The sequence below is a fragment of the Phascolarctos cinereus genome, unplaced genomic scaffold, assembly GCF_003287225.1.
Source record: "Phascolarctos cinereus isolate Bilbo 61053 unplaced genomic scaffold, phaCin_HiC Scaffold_4;HRSCAF=312, whole genome shotgun sequence".
Lineage (NCBI taxonomy): Eukaryota > Metazoa > Chordata > Mammalia > Diprotodontia > Phascolarctidae > Phascolarctos > Phascolarctos cinereus.
Window position 1 is genome coordinate 698,990,830 of NW_027555847.1, and position 23,844 is coordinate 699,014,673.

Genomic DNA, 23,844 nt, shown 5'->3' on the forward strand with positions numbered 1-23,844 from the left:
CCCAGCACTTAGCACAGAGCCTGGCTTGTAGTAAGGGCTTAATAAATGCTTGTCGATGGACAATTGACCACCTGTGTATAGCTACAGGACCGGTTATGACCACGGGCAAAGCCATTTTATTTGCAGGTGGGTGTACCTATCCGGGATGGGGCTTTTCTCCCTGTCTGCAAGTGGTTCCAAATCAAGATGTACCAGCCAGGCTTTAACAGAGGATTATTAGGAATGCACATGTCAAGTATCTGCATTTGTGATTCACATAACAGACAAAACAAGGGACACAATTAGGAGGTATTTGTGAGGAGGTGGTGGGAAAGCTGACTCAGGAACTTGGAGAGAAGCACCAGAATTGTTTACTCCAGGCTAGTCTTTGTTTCACCTAATGGTTTTGAGTAGCTACCATTTGTTTGTTGAATTGATTCGAATGTGCAGCCCACTTCCTGGGCCATTGTTGGCACTGCCTTCGAAAGAGCTAGTTTGTACCTACAAGTCACCAGATACATAAGGCAAAAAAAAAAAAAAATCCCAACTTGCATAGATTCCTTCCATTTTAACAGTCAGTCTGGAGAATTCAAAACCTTTTATTGAATCCCCCTTTCTACTGATAGATGCCTTGGGGGATTCTGGTTTGGATTCCACTTCTACTTTGCTTCTTTCTTTTTTTGTGGGTCATACAGACCAAATCTGGACAGGCAAAAGTGATTTTAAATTTTTCTAACTTATTTTCCCCCTTGGCTGACTTGGAAGACCTAGGTTCCAGTCCTCTCTCTGACATTTGTTTGGTGATCTTGGACAAATTACTTCTCCGAGACTCAGTTTCTTCACCTGCAATAAAGGATGTAATACTGTAGCATCTACCTTCCAGGTTTGTTGTGAGGTTCAAATGACATATGTAAGGGACTTTGCAAACTTTAACACACTATAGAAATATGAGTTTAGAGGCATGGGTGAAAATAAAAGGCATTTGTTAGTGACAATGATCCTAATTGCTGGGGATACAAGTACAAAATGGAGGAAAAATCTTGCCCTTAAGGAGGTTATATTCCAATAAAGGAGACAGCACATAGAAGAGTATGTCGGCCAGGGAGGTATGCTCTGGTGTGGAAAGTGACCACAGGGTGGTGTGCACCCACACCCCTGTAATCCCTGTCACCAGGGAGGTTGAAGCCAGTCAGTTTCTTGATTTTGTGTCCCCATTACTAGTAACATCAATATGGTGAGTCCCCTTCCCATGCAGGATGGGGCAGGAGGACGTCAGGCTGTTTAAGGATAGGCAAACTGCATACCACCCCTGCCCCCTCAAATGGAGCAGGTCAAAGCTCCCTTGTCATTCAGCAGTGGGGTCTGGCCTATAAGTGTACACCGCACTTCCAGACAGGGTGAGCTGGGGAGGCCTAGCATCAAAAAAAGAGGAGAAGGGGAACAGTAATGATAAGTGGAACCATAGGGGAACAGATGGACATGCCTTTTAAAGGAAGAATGACAGAATTGATTTGATTATAGTCCAGAATGGGAAGAGGGATGGAGCAGTGTAAAGGTATAGTAAAACATTGTGAGATGGCAGGCTGGATATAATGGTGGCTCAGGACCCCTCTCCCAATATCAGGACATCAGGGCAGGAGGTCGAGGCATGCAAAGGCTCAGTCTTCTAGGACTTGTGGGTAGACAGTTGGCTCCAGAATTAGGAAGACCTGGACACAAGCCTGGCTTTAGAAAAATGCTGGCAAGGAGACTACGGTCAAGGGCCTTAACCTTTAGCGGTGGCCCCAGACCATTATCTCATGCTAAACTGTAGAGAAGGCACCTGTTTAAATTAATAGAAGGAACTTCATTTAGGAATTACCTGGACTAATGAAATCATAGGTCTGGGCTCACCCCCTCAAAAAACAAACAAACAATCTAGTTATTATTAATATCTGAGATACCTTGACAAGAAATTTTGTTAGAATTAAGCCGTGGATTTAAGCTAAAACAGATCGACTCTGTCCCCAGATATTGATGCAAGAGTCAATGTCTGGCTACAAATAGTGAAGGATGGAAAAAAAGGGAGGGGGTTGGATTTTAGTGCGATCTCCCTTCCCCTCTGTCTTGTCACCTCAAACCTTCTCGGTAGTGCCATTCAGTCTCTTCTCCTTTTCTCCTGTTTCAGAGAAATGTTAGTGGAGGAGGAATGGACAAAGTCTAGGACCAGGAGCTAGTCAAAAGATTTGGGTTCTTGGTCTGTGTGATCTTGTGCAAGTCATTTCAAAAGGTGGCTCCCAGGCACTGTTTTCTCAATTGTAACATGCAGGGAGTTCAACTAGGTCAGGGTTTCTTAACCTGGAGTCTGGGAACTTGGTTTTAAAAATATTTTGATCACTGTATTTCTCCTCCTCCCTCTTCTTTCTTCTTCCTTCCTTCCTTCCTTCCTTCCTTCCTTCCTTCCTTCCTTCCTTCCTTCCTTCCTTCCTTCCTTCCTTCCTTCCTTCCTTCCTTCCTTCCTTCTTTTCTTCTCCTTCTCTATCTCCTCCTCCTTCTCTTCCTCCTCCTCCTCCTTCTCCTTCTTTTTCTTCTCCTCCTCCTCCTCCTGCTTCTCTTCTTTCTCTTCCTCCTCCTTTTCCTTCTCCTTTGATAAATTACTCAGTCAGTCAACAAGCACTTATTAAGCTCTTACTGCATGCCATACACTGTGCTAATTGCTGGGAATACAAATAGATGCAGAAAGAAAGCTGGTCCCTGCCCTCCAGCAGCGTTCTAGTAGGGGACTAGCACACATCAAATGGAGCTGAAAAGGGAAGGGCAGGGAGGAGAGGAGGTACCTGGCAAAAAAGTCCTGTGGACAGGACTCAACAGTGCATCCTGGAGGGGAATGAAGACTATTAAATATTTTATTTAAGAAACTTTAGTGAGCAGTTTTATGATGAATCAGTATTGATATAGTTATGCCTACAAAGAGCTCCTAGTTTAAATGTTTACACAGAGTTAAGAAATCAGTAGAGCCAATAAAAATTTTCATAATAGTCTGCTAGGGGCCCCAGTAGAGAGAACACTGGGCTTGGAGTAAGGCAGACCTGAGTTCAAAACCTGCCCTAGACAATTTTCCGTGTGACTTTGAGCAAGTTACTTACTAACTGTGTGATCTTGGATCACTTAATCACTGTCTGCCTCAGTTTCCTCATCTTAAAATGGGGATAATAATAGCACTTAAGGTTGTTTTAAAGATCAAATGAGATAATAATTGTAAAGTACTTTGCAACCTAAGAGCACTACATATTATGTTAGCTATTATGACTCTTACTGAAATTGATTTGCTATTTGAATAAATTGACTCTTTTTTGGGAGCATCCTGTGGATATAGGCAGAGAATGAACTTATTACAAGTTAGAAGTATAATGCTAATAGCTAGCATTTATATAGTGCTTTAAGATTTAAAAGGCTCTTTAAAATATTATCTCATTTAATTCTCAAAATAACCCTGGGAAGTGGGTACTGTTATCATTGCCATTTTACAGATGAGAAAAGTGAGGCAGACAGAGGTTAAGTGACTTACTCAAGATCACACAGTAAGTAAGTTTCTGAGACTGGAATCGAATTCAGGTTTTCCTGGCACCAGTTCCAGCACTCTAGCTGCCTTCTGGGAGAAGCATTTAACTGCTTTATGCTATCTATCCATCCATTTATCTATCTATCTATCTATCTATCTATCTATCTATCTATCTGTCTGTCTATCTATCTGTCTATCCATCCATTCATCATCTATCTATCCATCTATATACCATCTACCTATCCATCTGCCTATCTAATCATTGATCTATACATCATCTATCAATCCATTCATCTATTGTCTATCTAGCCATCCATTTGCCTATCTCTCTCTCTCTCTCTCTCTCTCTCTTCTCTCTCTCTCTCTTCTCTCTCTCTCTCTCTCCTCTCTCTCTCTCTCTCTCTCTTCTCTCTCTCTCTCTCTCTTCTCTCTCTCTCTCTCTCTCTCTCCTTTGGGGGATGGGGCTGATAAACTCTTTCAGTGCCTTGTTTCTGTATTTGTTCGTTAACCCTCCCCCCACCCCATCTAGGCTGAAATAAAAGCTGACATACTTTCCACTCTCCAAAACAAATAAAAGATTTTTTTCTCTACATAAATTGAAAAAAGGACATTGAATAACTTGAAGAATAAAATTCAAGCCCCTGGCCTGGCATTCCAGACCCTCCAGGATCATGCCACAGTCAGTATTTCTGACCTTATGCTTTCCCACAGTTTCCTCATATTTCTCCATGCTCTGGTCCTTCTTGCCTTGGTATTTTTGTTTATCTGCTTTCTCTACCTCGAATACTCTTGATTGTTAACCCGTGGTCCTGGGGTCTTTAAAGTATATTTTGATCATCGCATTCAATATAATTGGTTTCCTTTGTACCCCTGTATATTTTATTTTATGCATTTAAAAATATGATTCTGAGAACAGGCTTCACCAGACTGCTAGAGGGGTCCAAGATACAAAAAAGATTAAGGACCCCTAGGCTAAATGATCTCTACAGCCCTTTCTAGCCCTCATATTCTAGAAAAACCATAGTAACCAAGTCAAGACTTTCACTTGATGCTGCAACTCCATAGACTTGTGCTTAGAATAATCATAGATGAGTAGACTCAGGGTCTCCATCTCCCTTAGGCTATCTGAAAGTGGATGATAGAGTTATAACTAAGATGAGGAAACTGGGTCTATGCCTTAGGGCACTGACATTTATGGGGGATGCTGACAACCCTTATACTTATACTCCTCTAGCAATGTAGAAACCACTCACTTTAGCACCTAGTCAGCAAGAATAGTTAGTTAAAATTGTAGGATCCCAGATATATCACTTCCTCTAGGCCTTTACCCTCCTTATGTTCTGGGTTTTCTGTCTTCTTCCCCTCACAAATGAATTTGTCTCTAAGAGGTAATTTGACCTTAAGGGTGTTTTGTGAAGCTTACCCTGATGTGAAAAATGCTAGTTACAGCTCTCTGCCTGGAGTTATCATTCCCTGTGGAATTGTCTTCGAGGCCCTTTTTCTCTTACATAGTCTTCTCTGACCTCATTCCCAGGCTATTCTGCATTGCTGAGTTTACAACCACATCCTTTCACAGGGTCTCAGAGTCAGAAGGAATCCCAGGCGACATCTGTACCTGATTAAGCATTGCCACCAGAGTATCCATTCAGCCTTAAGAGGCTCAGAGATGAGGGCAGCTGGGTGGTAAAATGGATAGAGCGCCAGCCCTGGAATCAGGAGGACCTGACTTCAAATCCAGCCTCGGACACTTAACACTTAGTAGCCATGTGACCCTGGGCAAGTCACAACCCCATTGCCTACCAAAAAAACAAAAATAAAAAAAGAGGCCCAGAGATGTAGCCCTAGAAAGGACCTTAGAAGTCATCTCATCCCCATTTTATAGATGAGGAAACTGAGTCCCAGAAAGGAGAAGCCCAACGTAGCAAAGCTGAGATTCCAACCCAAGTCTCCTGACTCCTTTGTGCTATACCATGCTCCCTCTCTAACACTGAATTCAAGACTTCTCACCATGAGAGAGCCCATTCCCTGCCCAGGAGACCCATCCCACCACTGGACAGCCATAATGTTAGCAAGCTCTCCTTTCTGTTGAGCCTAAGTTTGCCTTTGTCCAGCTCCTACTTATTCCTCCTGGTTCCATCCTCTGGACAGTAGAGCTGGTTGCATCCCTCTTCCAAATATCAGCCTTTCAAGTACTTAAGGATGGCTCTCACATACCTTATTCCCATCCACGTTGGCTCTTTTCTACATTAGACATCACCATTTCCTTCATTCGATCTTTGTAAAAACTCAGGGTCCTTCCCCATGATTTTTTTGGGGGGCCTTTCTTTGTACCCCCAGTACTTAACACTGTATTTGGCACACAGTAGGTGCTTAATAAATGAATAAATGAACTTGACTGTTATGGTAGCCTTTTTCTGGACACTTTCTGGCTGATCCGTGGCAGCCCCAGAATGAGAGGTCTTAAGAGACTGTTATGTGTTTAGATAGTTTTTTTCTGTTCATCATAAAAATTTTCATCTCATGATAGGTCCCTTTTTTTTGAGAGACAGCTAGGTGGCACAAAAGACTAAAAAGGTGTGTGTATGTGTTGGGGGAAGGGATTAAGGGGGCAGGTGATGAACTGAGGTGGGGAACACTGGGTCTGGAGTCAGGAAGACTTGAGTTCAAATTCTACCTCATATACCATATAGTCTTCCATCCAGTGATACTGGCCTCCTCGCTGTTTCATGAACATCTCTTGGCTCTGGGCACTTTCTCTGTCTATTCCTCATGCCTGGAATGCTCTCCCTCCTCAGCTCTGACTACTGACCTCCCTGGCTTCCTTTAAGACCCAACTAAAACCCTAGCTCCTCCAGAAAGCCTTCCCCAACTCCTCTTAATTCCAGTGCCTTCCCTCTCTTGATTATTTCCTGTTTCTGTATGTAGCTTGCTTTCTATATATTTACTTGTATGTTGTTTCCCCCGTTAGATTGTAAGCTCCTTGAGGGCAGGGGCTATCTTTTGCTTCTTTTTGTATCCTCAGTGCTTAGCACAATGTCTGGCACATTGTTTTTCAGTTCAGTCATGTCCGACTCTTTGTGATCCAGTGGACCACATAGTCCATGGCATTTTCTTGGCAAAGAAACTTAATCCGGTGGATTAAGACAAACAGAGGTTAAATGCTTTGCCCAGGGTCACACAGATAGTAAGTATATGAGGTGGGGAGTAAGGTGTAAGAAGCCTGGATAGGTAGAGGGGGCAGGTTAGGAAGGGCTTTGAATGCCAAACACAGCATTTGGTATTTAATCCTGGAGGTGATAGGGAGCCACTGCAGTTTACTGACATGATCAGTCTTGCATTTTAGGAAATCCACTTTGGTGGCTAAATGGAAGCTGGACTGGACTGGGGAGAGACTTGAGGTTCCTATCTTTTTAATGTGTCACTGGCTAATTTTTTTAGTATTGTGCCCCTAATTCCATTTCCCCACTAAGTCTATGATTTTTATTAAGTAATGTTGCCTCTTGTTACACTTTTGGGGAAAGTATACGTCGTGTTATAGCAGAACTGATCATAGTTTAAGTTTTTTTCTGGTTCAGTTTATTTCACTGTATCAGTATGTATAAGTCTTCTCATGTGTCTTTGTTTTTGTTTTTAAAATTTTATTTCCATATCTCTTTGAAACCATCCCCTTTACCATCTTTTATAGCTCAATGGTGTTCCATCACATTCACTTATGACAATTCAACCGTTCCTCAAACGTTAGTTTCCAGATTTTTTGCCATTACAAAAAGAACTGCTATAAATATTTTTGCACTTGTAGGACCTTTTCATATTTCTTTGATTTCTTTTGAGTGTAGGCCTAGGAGTGATATAGCTTAGTGAAAACACATTCATAGTTTAGTAGCTTTTTGTGTATGAATCCAAATTGCTTTGTAGAATGGTTGTACCCATTCCCAGGTCCAGCAACAGTGCATCCATACACCTAATGCTCCACAGCCCCTCCAACATTTGTCATCTTTGCCAATCTGTTGGATGTGAGGTAGAATCTCAGAATCACTTTAATTTACATTTCTTTAATTACTAGTGATTTGGAACATTTTATATAGATAGCCTTGGTTTTATCTCTTGAGAATTGCCTGTTCATATCCTAAGACATTTATCAACTGGAAAATGACTCTTATTCTTATAAAATCGAATCAATTTCACACACACACACATATATGTATTATATAGATATGTGTATATTTATACATGTATATGTATATATACATACACACATGTATGTATATATGTATATAAATATATGTATCTATGAAATAAAGCATTTGTTGGAGAAACTTGCTGCAAAGATTTGTTTCTGCAGTTAATTGTTTCCCTGTTAATTGTAGCTTTATTTGATTTTTGCAAAAAAAAATCTTGTTACTTTTATGTAATAAAAATTATTCATTTTATCTTCTGTGATCTTCTTTGTCCTTTGCCTGGTCACAAACTTTTTTCTATCCAGAGATCTGAGAGGTCATTTTTTCCATGCTTCTCTAATTTGTTTATGATGTGACCATTTATATCTAAGTCACACATCCATTCGGAGCTTATCTTGGTATACGGTGTGAGATGTTGGTCTAAATCTATTTTTTTTCCCCATACCACTGCCCAATTTTCCCAGCAGGTTTTTTGTTTGTATTTTTTTTTAAATCAAATAGTGAATCCTTGCCTCATTTTATAGTTGAAGACAGGAAGGAATTGGCTAATTGACAGAGATGGAGGGGCACTGACTCTGACATCCAAGGGCTGGGTTCAAATCCTTCCTCTGACACTTACTATGGATACTTATGTGTTCTTGGGCAAGTCACTTAGCTTCCTTGGGCCTCAGTTTCCTCATCTGTAAAATGAGCGGGTTGGACTAGAAGGTTTCTGAGATCTCTTCCAGCTCTAGATCTATGATCCTATGAAGAGACAGACAGAGACAGAGACAGAGAGAAGAGAGACAGAGAAGGGAGAGAAAGAGAGAGAAAGGGAGAGAGAGAAGAGACAGAGAAGGGTGAGAGAAAGATAGACACATAGACAGACAGACAGAGACAGAGAGCAGAGACAGAGAAAGGGGGAGAGAGAGAGCGATAGAGAAGAGACAGAGAAGGGTGAGAGAGAAAGACAGAGAGAGACACAGACAGAGAGAGAGAGAGAGCAGAGACAGAGAAATGGGGAGAGAGAGAGATAGAGAAGAGACAGAGAAGGGTGAGAGAGAAAGATAGACAGAGAGAGGCACAGACAAACAGAGCAGAGAGCCAAGACAGAGAAAGGGGGAGAGAGACAGACAGACAGAGAGACAGAGAGAGGAGAGCCAGAGAAGGGAGAGAGAAAGATAGATAGAGAGAGACAGAGACAGAGACAGAGAGAGGGGAGACAGAGAGAGAATGAGAGACAGACAGGCAGAGACAGAGAGCAGAGACAGAGAAAAGGGGAGAGAGGCAGACAGAGAGACAGAGATAGAGATAGAGAAGAGACAGAGAAGGGTGAGAGAGAGACAGAGAGACAGACAGAGACAGAGAGACAGAAAGAGCAGAGATAGAGAATGGAGAGAGATAGAGACAGAGAGAAAGGGGGGAGAGGGAGAGGGAGACAGAAGGGCAGGGAGAAGAGACAAGAGGGAGACTAGATGGAAGAGAGGCCATAGGCTCATATTCTAATGGAGGAAAGCTTACATTGTTCTCATCCTTCAAGGCTCAGCTCAGGAGCCATCTCTTTAATGCATTTCCTGATGATCTCTGAAGCCCTCCATCCTCAAACATCCCCAGAGCACTCTAAGGGTCTTTTTCCTCTTCCTCACTTTCTACCTTGCATCTTTGAGGACAAGAACTTACATTTTTAATCTTCACAGTCCCAGTCTGGATCCCAGTGCCTGGCTCTGAATGAATGTTGAACCAACTTGAGGTTGATTTTGTTTAAACAACCGTACAATTAATGGCCATGTTGGGCTGTCCCCTTCCCTATTCTTTTTCCATTATGTCACTTGTCGCTAAGTCTTTCCTTAGAGGTCTTCAAGCAGAGGATGACCACATGTTGGAGGAGGCAGGGGAGGGAGAATCCTCCTTTCAGTACAGATTAGATTAGGTGACTTCCAGAGTCTCTTAACAACTGAATACAAACCTGAATCGCTCTGCCCTAATACAGATGCTGGAATCTCTTAATTAGCCACATGACTATATATATAGTTAAGGAAAGTATATTCTCTGCTATGATTTTATATTCTCCTTCTTAATCTTTCTTTACCCTTAATCTCGGATCTCCTTTTGTGATTCTGTGCCAGATGTGGCCTCCTCAGTGCTGCTGCTGCTGTCTTGGAATCACACATCTTCCTGTATCAGGATGAGCAGGGAGAAGATTTGGAGGTAGAGGGCCTGAGTTCAAATTCTACCCGTGCCACTCTCTGCTACATCCTGGCTTCCGACCTCATCATTCCACCAAAACTGCTGTGTTCAAAGTTACCAAGGATCTCTTCATTGGCTGATCCAACAGCCTTTCTTCAATCTTCATTCTCTTTGCCCTCTCTGCAGCCTTTGGCACTGTCCATCGCTCTCTCCAATTTGATACTCTCTTCTCTAGGTTTTTGGGACATCTCTCTCTCTCTCTCTCTCTCTCTCTCTCTCTCTCTCTCTTCTTCTGACCACTCCTTCTCAGCCTTCCTGGCTTCCTTCAAGTCTCACCTAAAATTCCACTTTTTCTAGGAAGCTTCTCCCAATCCCTCTTAATTCTAGTGCCTTCCCTCTGCTGGTTGTTTCCAATTTCCCTGTATATAGTTTCTTTGTACATAGCTGTTTGCCTGTTGACTGACTGACTGTGCTTAGGGAAGTCCCTTCACCTCACTGGGCCTTCATTTCCTCACCTGTAAAATAAGGAGGCAGGGGGTTGACTTAGATGACCTTGAATGTCCTTCCCAACTGTGGATCTGTGAGCCTGGAATTCTTACTCCTGTGTCTTATATTGCCTATTATGCCTTCTCAAAACTCATCCCTGGGTTAATGCTGCCATCTACCTTCTTTGCCTTTGTTTGCTGCTGAATAAAGTGACAAAAACTGTGCCAATTAGGTCCATCCAAAAGCATGTTATATATTATCAGCCCCGCCTTCACCATGGCAAGGCAATCCTCTTACCCCTTCCAAAGTCAATTCACTATTCCAATTAGCACAGAGTCTATTTCAAACCTTTTGGTCTCTCAAGTATTCCACCCACCTTCCACCCTCTAGAGTGAGGACTTCACCTTATACTTTACTGAAAAAATTGCTGTCTTTCACCAAGAGCTAACTCTTCTCTCCTCCTACTCATCTCGAGTCACTCAGACATCTGCCACCATATCCTCTTTCAGTCCCAGCTATAATAAAGAGGTGATTTTTCTCCTTGCCAAGGAAAATTCCTTCACGTGCACCCAGAATCCCACTCTCTCCCATTTTCTTCAACAAATATCTCCCTCAATCATTCCCACTCTATCTTTCTCTCTGTTCTTCCATATCTTCTTATCTACTGGCTCTCCTTTCTCTCTCTCTAAATAGATATAGATAGACATGTCTATATCTCCACCATCTTTGAAAAAAAAAACCTTCCTCTTATTCTGACCATTCCTCCATGGCTATTGTCTGATGAGGCTCAACTCCTTAGTAAGGTTAGCTTCTCTACATTTCCTTTCACTCTCTTCTAAACCCTCTGCAATCTGGCTTCCAACTTCCTCATTCTACCCTCTCCAAAGTTACCAAAGATCTCTTAATTGCCAAACCTAATGGCCTTTTCTCAATCTTCTTGACCTCTTGGTAGCCTTTGACACTGTTTATAATCTCTTTTTCCTCTCTCTATTTTCATATTTCCTCTCCTGAGTCTCCTATCTAACCATTTCTCATTCTCCTTTGTTGGATCTTCATCCAAATTTCTCCTGCTAACTATGGGTGTCCTCCAGTGCTCTATCCTGGACCCTTTTTTCTTCTTTCTTTATATTATCTTGCTTGGTGATCTCATTTCCCCTTTCCTCCTCCCCTCACCATCTGGGCAGATGATTCTGTAGTCTATATATCCAGGCTTCATCTCTCTCCTGAGCTCTAGTCTCTCATCACCAGCTGCCTTTTCAGCACCTAGAACCAAATGCCCTATAGGCACCTCAAAATCAACATGTCTAAAACAGACCTTGTTATCTCTCCCTCCACTTTTCTGCTTCCCATCCTCCAACCTTCTCTCTTCCTAACTTTTCTATTACCATTAAGGTACAACCATCCTCTTAGTCACTCAAGCTTGCAACCTCGGTTTTATTTTTGACTGCTCACTCACATGCACCCCACATATCTAATCTGTTGCCAAATCTCACCATTTCTATCTGGAGTATATGTCTCATAAATGCTCTCTTTGCTCCTCTGGCAGTATAAGAGGTGGTGGTAGTTTCACTACACTGGTACAGGTTCTTATCACCACGTGTTCTGACTATTGCAATATCCTACTGACTTGTCTCCCTGCCTCAACTCTCTCCCCACTCTAGTCTATCTTTCAATACCAAATGGTTTTCCTAAAGCTAGATCTGACCATGTCACTGCCCTACTCAGTCAGCTCTAGCATCTCCCTAATACCTACAGGATCAAATGTAATCCTCTTTTGGCATTTGAGGTCCTTCCCTACCTGGCCCCTATCTGGCCCATACTCTGTGATCAGCTATTCTGGACTCCTTGCTCTTCTTCCAACAGGACCTTCCATCTTCTGACTCTGTTTTTGCACTGGCTGTGCCCTCTGCCTGGAATGCTGCCCCCCCTCACCTCCCCTTCCTGGCTTGCTTTAAGATTCAGTTCAAATCCCACTTTCTGCAGGAGGCCTTCCCCCTCTTCCCTGCTTCTATTGGCTTCCCTCTGGGACAACCTTCTATCTACTCTGTACAGATCTTATATGTACCTAGTTATTCACATTTTGTCTTCCCATGAGAATATGAGCTCCTTGAGGGCAGGGATTATTTTTAATTTTTCACTGAATGCAAATTTGAAGTTGGCTGGGTGGCACAGAAAATAGAATGCTGGGTCCAGTCAGGAAGACCTGAGTTCAAATCTACCCTCAGACACCTGATAGCTGTGTGACCCTGGGCAAATCACATCAGCTCTGCCTCAGTTTTCTCATCAGTAAAGTGGGGATAATAATAGCACCTCATCCCATGGTTGTTGTGAGAATCAAATGAGATATTTATAAAATGTTTAGCATAGTGCCTGGTACATAGTAAGGACTATATAAATTCTAACTATTACTATTAATGATTATAACTGATTGGAGGAAATAAGACATAGAAACAAGACTCCTTGACTCCAATGGATCTGTAACCTCATCAGTGTGGGAGTTTTCTCCAAGGACCCACACAGATCATGCTTCAAAGGAATTCTCCACAGGAGGGATTTACCTGATGCTGGGGGCCTTTTCCAAATTTTCTTGACATGGCACGGATGCCCATGGGGCCCACGGGCTGTCCATTGGTCTTCCTGAGCTCTTAGTACGAGCATCCCACTATTTTTTCTCATCATACTTTTCTCATTTGGCATCCTCTTAGAGAATGCCCCCATGTGATTCCTTGTTTGCAATGTGATGTGGCCTGTGCAGTTTCCTAGTTCACTCTTGTCTTTGTATCTCCACTGCCTGGAACAATTTTCTTTCTTTCTTTCTTTCTTTCTTTCTTTCTTTCTTTCTTTCTTTCTTTCTTTCTTTCTTTCTTTCTTTCTTTCTTTCTTTCTTTCTTTCTTTCTTTCTTTCTTTTTCTTTCTTTCTTTTTCTTTCTCTTTCTCTCTCTCTCTCTCTCTCTCTCTCTCTCTCTCTCTCTCTCTCTCTCTCTCTCTCTCTCTCTCTCTCTCCTTCCTTCCTTCCTTTCTTTTTCTTTCTTTAATTTTCTCTTTCCTTCCTTTTTTCCTTCTTTCCCTGGGATTTTATCAGTGCAGAGAGCTCCCAAATTGAATCTCCTTTAACTATGGCAGATCAACAACTGCTCTGGATGGGAGAGTCTTAGAGTTGCCTGGGGTCCTTGAGGGGTTAACATGACTTTCTAGGAAGTGTCAGAGATTCAACTTCAACCCAGTAAAACTGCTGTGCCATGCCTGAAACATAATAAATGCTCAGAGGCAGCTCAGTGGCATAGTAGATAGTGTTGGACTCAGAGTCAGGAAGACCTGAGTTCAAATCCAACCTCAGACATCCACTAGCTGTATAAACCTAGGCAAGTCATTTTATTGTTCACAGCCTCAGTTTCCTCATATGTACAATGTACATCTATATGTAAATCTCAATCTGTGAAAACTAGGGAGAGGCAAGGGAAATCTGTAAAATAACCCTAATAACCTTCACAGGGTTGTTGTGTCAAATGAGGTAATGTATGACAAGTGCTTTGTAAACATCAAAGCATTATGGGAATGTCAGATATTACCATCATTATTATTACTGTCAATGGTTTGATTATTGATTGACTCTGTGTGTGTGTGTGTGTGTTAGCTGTCTAAGGCCAGCCCACCTAGGTTTACAGAGGTTCATCACCAGGTTTGCTGGAGGTTGGAGGATGATGTGGTATGTTTTTCTGCCATAGTAGCTCTTAAAGTCACCTCCAAGTCACAAGATCTGCACTGGTGAAGGGGGAGTCACTCCCCATTATGTGTCATTATCATGGGAAACAAATCACGGGTCGCTAAGTATCAAAGAAAAAGGCGGGCAAAATTTTCATGGGCATCAATACAGCTGGATTTCTTTTCTTCCTCCCTCCCCCCCCCCACTCCAAGATAATGGACATAGAAAACAAAATTTTGAGACAAAAACGGATCTTGGTGAAAATACAAGAAACCCAAAACCCCCAGAAGTTACGAAAGCAAATTTCTATTCTGGAGACCCATTTGAATCTGGTAAGTGATGTCATTGGCCTCACTATCCAAACCACCCCTTTCCCTTTCAATGGGCATAATGGGATATGATGGGAGCTGCACTTGGGCAGTCAGAGGACCTGAGTTCAAATGCTACCTGTAATAGTTACTATCTCTGTGACTCTGGTCAAGTCCTTGTGTCTATGGGAGTCTATAAAAGCGAGGAAATTAGAGCCTATGGCTTCTGGAGTCCCAGCTCTAGTCCTGGGATCCTATTATCCTGTGACCAGGAGAAGCCTCATTTTTTCATTTGTAAGGTGGGGGTGATCATATTCATACTCCCCATTTACAGGGTTGTGAAGAGGGAGAACCATTGTTAACCTTAAAGTGCTTAGGAAAGCCAAGTTATAATTTGATGGAAGAGGCAGGAGCTTGTAGAAATAGACACTGGGCTATCAATTTTTGGGGATCCTGGGGTTGAGTCCTAATGCTCTGTGGGGAAATGACTTTCTTTGTGACCTTTCATCTCACATTGGTTGCCTTTTGCCCAGGGAAGGATGATGCATGAAGAATCCTTAGAATTGCCCTGAGTTCCCCCTAAATAATGCTCCTATTGTCTCCCTGGTACCCAAAATATAACTATCTCTCTCTCTCCCAAGGTATAATGCCTTTTATTTCCCAGTGATCCATCAGGCTTAAAATGCAGCTCCCTTTTGGAGAAGGAACTCACTGGAAAATGTCCACTGGGGGATAACTGACTTGTATGGGGCAGCTAGGTGGTGCTGTAGTGCATAGAGCACCATTCCTGGAATCAGGAAGACTCAATCTTCCTGAGTTCAAATCCGTCCTCAGACACTTACTACGTGACCCTGGGCAAGCCACTTCACCTTGTTTGCCTCAGTTTCCTCATCTATAAAATGAGCTGGAGAAGGAAATGGAAAACCACTGCAATATCTCTGCCAAGAAAACCCCTAATGGAGTCATGAAGAATTGGACATGACTGAACAACAAAAATCAGGTCCTTTCCTGGGATGAATGAGCCAGGGGCTCTCTGGGTGTTTAAAGAAGATACACCATGATCCTTAGCACTTTTTAAAGTGCAACTCAGGTGGGACCTACCTTCCATTTTCCAGTTATCATTTTCCTTATCTCACCCCTTGACATCACAAGATGCCCATTTTTTTTGTTTTGTTTTTTGGTGGCAATCAGAGTTAAGTGACTTGCCCAGGGTCACACAGCTAGTAAGTGTCAAGTGTTTAAGGCAGGATTTGAACTCAGGTCCTCTTGACTCCAAGGCTGGAGGTCTATCCACTGTACCACTTAGCTGCCCCCAAGGTACCTATTTTGTATGGACATTCTATGTCCCTGTGTTGTTTTTCCTCCTCCCTGTAGAATGTAAGCTGTTAATGACCAATCCAAAAGGAGAACTCAGGTTGTCTGGGCACTCTTCCATGCAGTACTGTCTTTAGTCTACCTATCTCCTAGGTGTGTGTTGTGAGGAACATATGAATTATTTTCTGTGAATATCTTTTGAAAAGTGCCAAGTATTCTTCACAAGATGACTCTGGCAATGGAGTACATTTTGAAGCAAAACATTGTTGTTTTTGTTTTTGTTTTTAAACTGCTATTCACTGTCAAGAGAAGCAAATAATTTAACTTCTCAGTGCCTCAGACAATTCTCTAAGTCTTTAAGCTTCAGAGTAGGGGACAGTCTTCAATGGTTGAGGGGGCTTTCTCCTTGGAAATTCCCTGTACCAATTCAATCATGTTTCTGGTCCCTAAAAATAAAGCCACAGTCCTACCTGAGCAGGGCACCTTCTCTTCTTCCATTGGCACAGGAATGAGCTAATTAACCCCACACATGAGGAAAGGACATTCATAAGCTGGAGTGTGTCCAGAGGAGAGCAATGAGGATGGGGAATAGACTCCTGATCATTCCATATGGAGGGTCAGTAGAAGGAAGTAGTGTTGTTTAGCTTAGAAAATAGAGAGAAGTCTGGGGGTCTGGGTGAGTTGGTGGGTGGGGGCATGAGGGTTCTCTTCAAGGACTTGAAGAGTCCCAAAGGTTAGCATGTGAAAGAAGATTCTGCTTCCTTCCTTCCTTCCACCAAGTTAAAACTAGCAGCCATGGGTGAAAGTTACCAAGAGGCCAGTTTAGGAGTGAGAATAAGAAAAACTTCCCAGCAATGGGAGCTGTGACAAAGTGGACTGGCCTGCCTGGGGAAGGATCAGCTATTCCTTCACTGTAATCTCTAAGCAAATGCTGGGTGAGCACATGCTGGGTGGGATGGAAAGGAAATTCTTTTTCAGTTCAAGGGTGGATGGCCACTGGGAGACTCTGGGATTCCAAGAATGGAGCCATGGTTACAATCAGAATGACTGGAACACTTCTTAGGACAGAGTGACTGTGAGATCCTAGTTCCAGTTTCCAAAGGGGAGGAAAAGGAGTGTCTTTAAACTTCTTGCATGAAAGGCAGCTGATGTAGGGGAAAGAGCCTTAGACTTAGACTTGGAGGCAGAGAAGCTGGACTACTCGAGTCATATACCATGTTTCCATGCTGCTCCCTTTTCCCACTAAACCCTGACAGGTAGTCTCTTGGGTAGGTCACTGTCCACTTTGACACGTTGCTGACCACCAACTCCAAGCTTCGGCATGACATAGAGGATCTGAGATTTGAGAAGGCAGCATATGACCATGTCTACCAGCAGCTCCATCGGCGGCTTGTGATGCAGAAGAAAACGATGCATGTGGCCATTGAACAGTCTACACAAGCCTACAACCAGTGGTAGGCAGGGAGAGAAAGATGGCAGGTTGGAAGAGGGCCTTTGCAGGGCTTGGCTGAGAATCTGGCACCCTCTTGGGACCAAGAGGGAAAAAAAATCCACCTCCATTTTGGTTATACAGAGGTTGGCCTCTTCTGTGTAGAAAGGTTTCTGTTGCTTACAAATCAATGTTTTTTGAGTGGCAAAGTTGGCTTTAGAACAAAATATCTCAGTAAAGAGAATCCAGTAGAACTCCATAGAGTTCTATAGGAAAAATTAGAGATATGTTTGCAGAGGGGAATAATTTCCCTCTTTACTTCTAGTACCAAACACAATAACTTATGATCCTGTCTATCTATCTATCCATCCATCTCTCTCTCTCTCTCTCTCTCTCTCTCTCTCTCTCTCTCTCTCTCTCTCTCCCTCTCTGCTGGAAACGTTCAGTGAAAAAGAGGGTGAATATGGTGGCCAAGCCCATGGATTCTTGGCTTTTGTAGTTCTGGGAATATTTAGTTTTGGGTCCCAGGAATAGAATATTCTATTCTGTAGTCCTGGCTTCAAATCCAGGTTCTGTTGCTACCTGTGTGACCTAGAGCAGAACAACCAACCATTCTAGGTCTCAGTTTCTTCATCTGTAAAATGAGTGAGTTGGATTAGATTTCCTCTGAGATCTCTTCTAGTTCCAAGTCTATGATATCATAATCCTGTTTTTAGTACTTTGTAGACTGTTGGGCTCTGTGCATCCCTAGTACCTAACACAATGACTTGCTTATATTCCTATATGGGAAGAGGCTGTGATTTTGTCAGTATGGGAAAGTTCTGGTGTGGGAACTTCCTCCACCCATGCATATAGAAAACTAGGTCCTAGAGAATGGCCTGAAACCCTGAGGGATTAGTGACCTGGCTAGGGTCATAGTTAGTGTCAGAGGAAGGATTTGAAATCAGGTCTTCCTGACTCCAAGTTTACAGCTGTACCATACTACCTCTCACCTATGTGCTTTGCACATAATAGGTGCTTAATAAATAGAATATTCAGCTGAATGTGTAGGGCTCCCTTGATTCCTCTGGAGTCCTGTTTCAGGGGCTTGATTCACTCAACTTGCACCTTTTTTTTAGTTTAGAATTAGAGTGGTTCAGTGGAAAGAGTACTGCTAACGTTCACATCTCACCTCTGATGGTTACTGTCTGTGACCTTGGGCAAGTCACTTAAACTCCTCATTTGGGCCAACTCTCTCATTTTACTGGTAAGGAAACTGAGGGCCAAGGAAGTCAAGTGATTTGTCCAAGGTCACATGGGTAGTTGGAGGCTAACCAACATGAGATTATATTGATCACCTGAAATTCAGATATCAAGTTTAATGAATCAGGGGTTATCTTGTTATATATTTATTATAAATATATTATATTAGCTCCAAACTCTGTTCAATGGAGCTTGCTTAAAATGAAGAACTACTTTAAACTCACTTACAATGGTTATTTGTTGGTTAAAAAAGAAAGGACAGAAGAAAAGTAGTGGATGGCCAGTCCAGAACTCTGGGTTATGTCCATGGACAAGTTTTCAGACTTGCTTTCTTACAATGGGGTCTTGAGCCATTCCCTCAGTCTTTTTCTTTTCTGTCAAACAAGGATAATCGCAATTGTTCTCTGTCTACTTCTCCAGCCGGAAATGAGATCAAACTCCGAAATTTTCTGCAGCCACCTTGAGTGACAGACATTTGCTCCCCATGAGGCACTGTCCTCATCGATAGCTATCTCACAATGTCAAAGCTCTTGTCTTTGTTTTCTCATAAAAGGAGTTAGGCTATAAGATTGGGAGGTTAGGAACCCTCCATTTGTCTGCCAGGTCTGAATAATTTGAGGTACTTTGGATTTAGGACAGAGAAAGAGTGTAGAAGAGTCTTGCCTTGTAAGTGATTTGGTGTTATGACAGAAATAGTTTAACTGAATCCTCCCTGATGAGTGGCAGATGCTAACTTGTTGCCAGAGTAACAAAGAGCCTTGTTACTGGGAGACCTGAAGCCTCAGTAGGAAGCCCTACTGATGCTGGTGAGAAGAGTTGTCAATAGCTTCCTCTATTTCCACCATGAGGGCTAGAAAGTAACATATCCTTCCCCAGCAGAAAAGTTTGTGGGCTGCTGGGAAGGGACATGAGTTAAGGTCTGAGTCTGCAACTGACTGATCTTAATCAATTGGTTTGGCCTGAAGAATAATAGAATTAGTTTGATCTCCTTATTTTCACTGTATGTCTATGTTTTAAATATTTTTCTTGTATGTTGTACATGGTTAGGATTTTTTAAAAATCCATTCCATCACTTTTTTTAAAATGGGGAGTTTAATCCATTTACATTTAGAATCTTAGTTTTTAAATCTGTATTTTTTTCCTATTAAACTCTTTTATGTTGTTTTTCCTCTCCTCTTTTCTGTTAGCACTTTGTTCCTGTGGTTTGTTTCGCTTACACAAATCTGATCCAGGTCTCTTCCCAATAACCATGGAAAGAGATCTAATAACCCTCCCATTATCCTGCCAACCTCTATTTCTTTTAGTTGCTTTTGTTATTCTCTTTCTCATCTTATCCTTCTCTTTCCTAGTCAAGAGAAGAGTGTGGCATCTTCCTGTTGATCATTTACTGCTCTCTTGCATCAATTGCTTCTATCTTCTCTTAATTTCAGTGACATAACTTTGTAACATCCCTTTCTAAAAAATGCTATTTTTATCTCACCTCCCTTTCTTAAGTCCTTTCCTTTTTAGGATATGATCAACTGATTTGGGGCACTTGGCATACTCAGAGAGATGGAAGGGCTCACTGATCTGTGTATATGGGTCTTTATCTCCTTAGCAGAATGTAAGTCCCTTGAGGAAAGACACTATTTCACTTTGTTTTTGTGTTGCCAAAACCTAGAGGAGAGTGCCTACCATGTAGTAATTACTTAATAAACGCTTCTTGAATTTAATTAGCTACCAAGCCAATAAAGTCTGCTGAACAGGCCCTATTCATGTTTTTAAATTCTGAGCAAATCCTGTCTGGTTTCAGTGAGTACTGAAATAGATTTGGGAGTAACCAATTCTATTACTTTTCTATTAAGATATAATAATATCAAGACTGATTTGGAAAGGACTAGCTTAAATGAGAGAAAGTTAAGTTCTAGGGGGCCTTGGTTTTAACTTAACTGTGTGGCCTTAGGGAAGGTCTTTTCAGCTCTCTGGGTTCCAGTTTCCTTATGTTAAAATGGGATGGTGAGAATGGATAAGATCTTCTACTCTGATATTCTTTGATTCTATTCTTGGACCCTCTAGGACTGATGGAGCATTGAATGAAATGTTTCTTTGGTGGGAATAAGAGCTCACTGTCTTCTCATGTACCCTTGTCAACCACACCATGAGCTGCTAAGAAGCAACAGATTTCAGGAAATTACAATTCAAAACACAATGGTCCAGTCCAATCCAATCCAATTTAGCCATTTTTGAGGCCTCCTATATGACATGCATTATGCTTAGGCACTCAGGATACGAAGACAAAAATGGAGTTCCTGCCCTCAAGGAGCTCATATTCTACCAGAAAGATACAACACAATAATAGCTAACATATGACCCTTCACGGTTGGTAAAGTGCTTTACGTAGATTATCTTCATTTGATCCTTACAACAACACTTTGAGGTAGGTGCTATTATCATCTCCATTTTGCAGATGAGGAAACTGAGGCTGAAAGTGATAAATGAAGTGTGATTTGCCAAGGGTCACATAGCTAGTAAAAGTCTGGGGCAGAATTCCAACCCAGATTTTTCCTAACCCTATGCTCTATACCATTTATCTAGAAAGTTAAGTAAACATAGAACGTATGATAAGATAGGGACCTATAATTTCATTGGCACAAGAGACCATTTTTAAGGAAACCCCCTCTACCAAAATTGGTGCTTTCTCTGCACTTACAGTCTTAGATGGTGCCCTAAATATACAAAATAATTTTCCAGGGTAGATATGGAGAGGAGTAACAGTTTAGCAGGAGTTTGGGGAGAGAAACCAGGAACGGCTTCATATGTAAGTTGGTGGTTCCTGAGTTTGAGGTTTTATGGCAACCTAGGTGGTACAGTGGACAGAGCTCAAGACTCGGGAGTTAGGAAGGCTAGAGTTAGACTCCTGCCTCACATATTTGTTAGCTGTGTGGTCCTGGAGAAGTCACTTTATTCAACACTTTCAGCCTCAGTTTCCTCAACTATAAAATGAGGATAATGATATAATAGGGTTGGTGTGTAAGAATCGAATGAGTTAACTTATATAAAGTACTTTGAAAACCTTAAAGAGCTTTATAAATACTGGCTATGTGGGAAGGGGAGGTCCAAATAAGAGACAAACAGCTCAATTCAGCATGGATTCCAGGTAGGAGGCACAGTCTGTACAAAGACATGGAACTGAGAGGTGGAATGTCATGTATGGGGAATAGTAAGTAAGTCTGTTTGGCTGAAACCCAGCATATATGAAATGGAGATGAAATCAGTCTGCAAAGATAGCTTGGAACCAGACTGTAAAGGGCTTTTAAGTGGTCAAGCAAAGGAGCTGGCATATTATTCGAGAGGCAATAGGGAACTTCTGAAGCTTCTTGACTTCCTGTGTTAGAAGAGCCAGCATTCACCTGGGGCAAAGTTGAGTGTCTCTGATCAGTGGGAAGGATGGCTGGTTCTTCTAGGGGAAGGCAGGGATGAGGAGAGTGGCTGTAGTTGCCAATGGAGATAGGGATGGAGGAAAGCTGCTGAGGTCCCCAGCTTTGTGTCTCTCCCTGCCTAGGCTGGAAGCCATGGCCCGAATGGCTGCCATGAAGGATCGACGACAAAAAGACATCTCCCAATACAAAATGGAGATTAGGGAGCTGGAGCGCATTCATGATCATGAAACAAAGCTGAAGTCCTTCTTATTTATCAAACTTATGGATCGGAGTGAATTTGAGGAACAGGCCAAAAAGGAAGAAGGTACAGTTACCCCTCAGGGAATGGTCTGTAGATTACTGCTGATTTTTAATCTCGTGCTAATGCAGTGTGGTGTAATGGAAAGACAGACCCTGGATGGGTGAAGGGAAGAGTTGGGGGACTCGTGTTTTCACATCCCAGCTCTGCTGTCATTACTGGTGAGAGGCAACAGTGGCTAGAGAAATCGACCTGTATTCAAATCCAGCATCAGACACTTACTAACTGTGTCACCCTGGGCAAGTCACTTAACCTGTCTGCCTCAGTTTTCTCATCTGTCAAATGAGATGATAACAGCACCAACCTTCCAGCATTGTTATGAGGAGAACATGAGATAATATTCATAAAGTGCCTTATAACCTTAAAATATACTAGTCATCATCACCATCATCATTACTATTGCCAATAACAATAATGATGCTGGCCCTTGAGGAGGTCTGAGGAACTTATCATCCCCACCTGGAGCATTCTTGTGGCAATGATAATAGAATAATACAGAAAAAAGAACTCCAGTCCAGCCCTTTCTACCAGGTTCTGGGCTTTATATGCCTGTCCTCAAGCATCCTTCTCCCCATCCCTTCTACTATTTTTGAGCTGATCTCTGCACAAGTAACTTAATTCATTCTACAAACAAATTTAAGTGCCTGTGGGCCTACTGGAAGCCTGAGGGAAATACAACCTTGAGAGAAGTGTGGTCCTTGCCTTTACCTAGTAAAAAGGCAGTGGATGGTGATGAGAAACAAAGCAAATCAATCAGCAAATATTTATTTAGCCCCTACTGTGTAGGTACATGGGTGGATAGAGACCTGGCCTCCAATTCTGGAAGACTTGGGTTCAAGTCCCACCTAGGACACACACTGGCTATAGGATGCTGGGCAAGATTCCTGACCTCTCGATGCTCTAGGTAACTCTCTAAGACTATTGAAATTGCAGAGGAAAGAGCTGACCTGTACGGAGTTCCTCACCCAGGAGTTCCTTGTACTTATGAAATCACAGCACCTGTCCCTATCCCTCTGTATAGTACATAACATTACACAGTAAGTGCATGGATTCCACTTAAGCTAGTTTCCTCCATTTTCCAGGAGGTTCCCCACCACCTCTACTGGATAAAGAAGGGAAGAAGGCCTTCTAGGTCTAGAGAATCTTAACCTTGGGGTCTGGGAAATACACACACACACACACACACACATATATATACAGAACAACTATTTCCATATTATAATCCAATGTATTTTGTCTTATGTATTTAAAAAGCATTATTCTGAGAAAAGAGGCAGCAAGGTGGGGCCAGATCTGGTGTCAGGAGGACCTGAGTTAAAATCCAGCCTCAGACACTTGCTAGCTATGTGACCCTGAGCAAGTCATTTAACCCTGGTTGCCTCAGTTCTCTTATCTGTCAAATGAGCCAAACAAGGAAATAGCAAACCATTCCAGTATCTTTACCAAGAAAACCCCAAATGGGGTCTTAAAGAGTAGGACACGACTGAAACAACTGAGTAACAAAATCCTGAGAAGGAATCTATAGGTTTCACCAGATTGTAAAGGGTCCATAACACAAAAATAATTAGGAACCCCTGCTCTAGGTTGAGGGAGTCTTTCTGTGGGGAAAGAGAAAGTTGGAAGAATCCCAGGGCTACAATTCTTTGGGAAAAGAATGAAGAAGCGGGCCTCCACAGCCATTCAGGGCCTTGGGGGTATCCAGGTGTCCTTCAGGGCTTGGACTCTCCCTCAGAGGAGAAGAGAGGCAAACCTGCCACCGTATGAGTGCCAGAGGTGACCCT

The 23,844-nt window shown here is 42.3% G+C and overlaps 1 protein-coding gene across 2 annotated transcripts in view; it reads left to right on the plus strand.

The window, feature by feature from the left end:
- Positions 1-23,844, plus strand: part of CCDC63 (coiled-coil domain containing 63) — a 54,438-nt gene that overhangs the window by 19,063 nt on the left and 11,531 nt on the right. For both annotated transcript variants that reach the window (XM_020970113.2, XM_020970114.2), the window contains exons 5-7: positions 14,266-14,385; positions 16,948-17,129; positions 21,888-22,069. In XM_020970113.2, the coding sequence (XP_020825772.1) occupies positions 14,266-14,385; positions 16,948-17,129; positions 21,888-22,069 (484 nt within the window). The remainder of the gene's footprint in view (positions 1-14,265; positions 14,386-16,947; positions 17,130-21,887; positions 22,070-23,844) is intronic.